The sequence below is a fragment of the Leishmania donovani genome, chromosome 30, assembly GCF_000227135.1.
Source record: "Leishmania donovani BPK282A1 complete genome, chromosome 30".
NCBI lineage: Eukaryota > Euglenozoa > Kinetoplastea > Trypanosomatida > Trypanosomatidae > Leishmania > Leishmania donovani.
This window is the reverse complement of record NC_018257.1, coordinates 932,535-934,889: the sequence shown is the minus strand read 5'-3', so window position 1 is coordinate 934,889 and position 2,355 is coordinate 932,535. Positions and strand designations below refer to the sequence as shown.

The following is a 2,355-nucleotide window of genomic DNA, read 5'->3' as shown; positions in this document are numbered from 1 at the left end:
TCTGTCATGTAACAGCTCAAGATAAGGCGACCGGCCGCAAGCAAGGCATCATCGTAACAGCGAACGGCGGACTCAGCGAGAACGACATCGAGCGCATGTTGCGAGATGCTGCCCAGCACGCGGAGGCCGACCGCGTGAAGCGCGAGCTTGTGGAGGTGCGCAACAACGCGGAGACGCAGCTGACAACGGCGGAGAGGCAGCTCGGCGAGTGGAAGTACGTGAGCGATGCGGAGAAGGAGAACGTGAAGACGCTGGTGGCGGAGCTGCGCAAGGCGATGGAGAACCCGAACGTCGCGAAGGATGACCTTGCGGCTGCGACGGACAAGCTGCAGAAGGCTGTGATGGAGTGCGGCCGCACAGAGTACCAGCAGGCTGCCGCGGCCAACTCCGGCAGCACCAGCAACTCCGGTGAGCAGCAGCAGCAGCAGCAGAGCCAAGGTGAGCAGCAGCAGCAGCAGAACAGCGAGGAAAAGAAGTAAGTAACTTTTCTGCGGCTTTTTTTCGAATTTCGCCGTTTGAATGCGAGGTACGGGTGACCAAGAGTCAAATTCCGCTGGAGTGGCGCACAAGAACGGTGTTGCGGAATGTTGAGGGTGTGCCATTCGCGAAGCACTTTTTTTTGTTCGTTTTTAGTGTCTACGAGAAGAGTATTTCTTCTTGATAAGTGTATGTGTGGATTTTGCAGCCGTCGCGTTCTGTGTGCGTGTGTGCCTGCAGTACTCTTACGATCCTTATTTGAGTGCAGTCAGTGGTGCCTAGTAGTTGGCGAGGTCTTCGAAGGAAGGTGCTCGAGGGTTAACGACGCTAGATGAAAAACTTCGTGGCTGAGTTGCCGGGTGGGCGCGGGACTTCGAAAAGCACAGGCACTCGGTCGAAAAAAAAAAAGCACTGATGCCGATAGCAGCGGAAAGGGAGATGGAGAGATGGAAGTAGGGGAGCGCACTTTGCGGCGTTTTAAGTTGTTCTATGTGAGTTTTTTTTTTTTGTAAGAAAGCATGATGATGAGTTAATCACGCACACCGACTGGCATAAAACAAAATGGAGAAGGGCAAGGTTGCTCTCTTTGTGTGTGTGTGTGCACGCATGGGGAAATCATGTCTTGAGGGCCGCAACGGCATCCGTCTAACCTGGCCTCTCCGCTGTGTTTCCACGCAGGTGTGTCTGCCGGCGGCCAGAGCGTCAGTTGATGGTGGACCAATGTCCACCTTGCGCGCATGAGTGGCGCAGAGGCGGTTGTGGTGCGTAGGGGAAACGATCTGCGGTGCGGCTACGCTACTTGTGGCATCATTCCATAGCAAAGGGCCCCAACGCAGCGTGCAGCCGCCGCTGCTTCGAAGCGAAGTTGTCACGGAGGAAGCAACGGAGATCAGGTTTCAGCAGGAGCGCGCGGTGGAAGGCCTTGTGCGACGCTGTTCTAAGCTCTTACCCAGTTTGATGACTCCGCAGGATCACACCCTCGCCCCCCTTGCCATCCGAATTCGGTGCACATCCACGAGCTGGTGCTCGCTTTTTCCCTACTATGCGTCACTTTTCGGCTCTCAAGCCTTAACGGTCTTTGTAATGCTCAGCATACGCTTGCATTTTGTTGTTGGCCCCTTCTTGTTCTCCCTGCCGTCACGTCCTTCCTATGCCTTCTCCGTTCCACTGATGCGCGCGGATGCGCCACATAATCGCTGTGAATCTTGTAGACGAAAGACACCTCAGTGTGTGGCGACCGCTTCCTTCCCGAGCGAGGCTGCACTGCAAGAACACGCCGCTCCCCAGCAAGCACTCCTTTCCCGCACGCAAACAGCCTAACGAAGTAGAACATTCAATGCTCACTCGTCGCTCTTTGCTCTAGGCACAAACATAATCAGCCCCCCCCCCCACCATCATCACGGGGGAGCTCACTCGCGTAGTGCCCTTCGCGTGTTGCCGTCACGCTTTCTTTGTTTTTCTTTTTGTTTCTTTTCCTATGAATATCTCTCGTCTCACCAGCGCTGCTCCATCCGAGTCCTTCACCGCCTCGCATCTTTATATGACTCGACATTACCGATCACATCCACCCTCTTCGCTTTTTTTGCACGCTTCACCCTCTGAAGCCCATGTTCGCTCGTCGTGTGTGCGGAAGCGCTGCGGCGTCGGCTGCGCGCCTGGCGCGCCACGAGTCGCAGAAGGTGCAGGGCGACGTGATTGGCGTGGACCTGGGCACGACGTACAGCTGCGTGGCGACGATGGACGGCGACAAGGCGCGCGTGCTGGAGAACTCTGAGGGCTTCCGGACGACGCCGTCTGTTGTGGCGTTCAAGGGCAGCGAGAAGCTTGTGGGGCTTGCGGCGAAGCGGCAGGCGATCACGAACCCGCAGTCGACGTTCT

General features: G+C 56.5%; 1 protein-coding gene across 1 annotated transcript; it reads left to right on the top strand.

The window, feature by feature from the left end:
- Nucleotides 1-2,084: 2,084 nt before the first annotated feature.
- LDBPK_302470 (heat shock 70-related protein 1, mitochondrial precursor, putative) lies at nucleotides 2,085-2,354 on the top strand (the record flags this gene model as incomplete). The annotated part of the gene is made up of 1 exon (XM_003862911.1): nucleotides 2,085-2,354. A coding segment is annotated over one exon (270 nt), but the record flags the coding sequence as incomplete, so codon positions are not given.
- Between the last annotated feature and the right edge of the window lies 1 nt (nucleotide 2,355).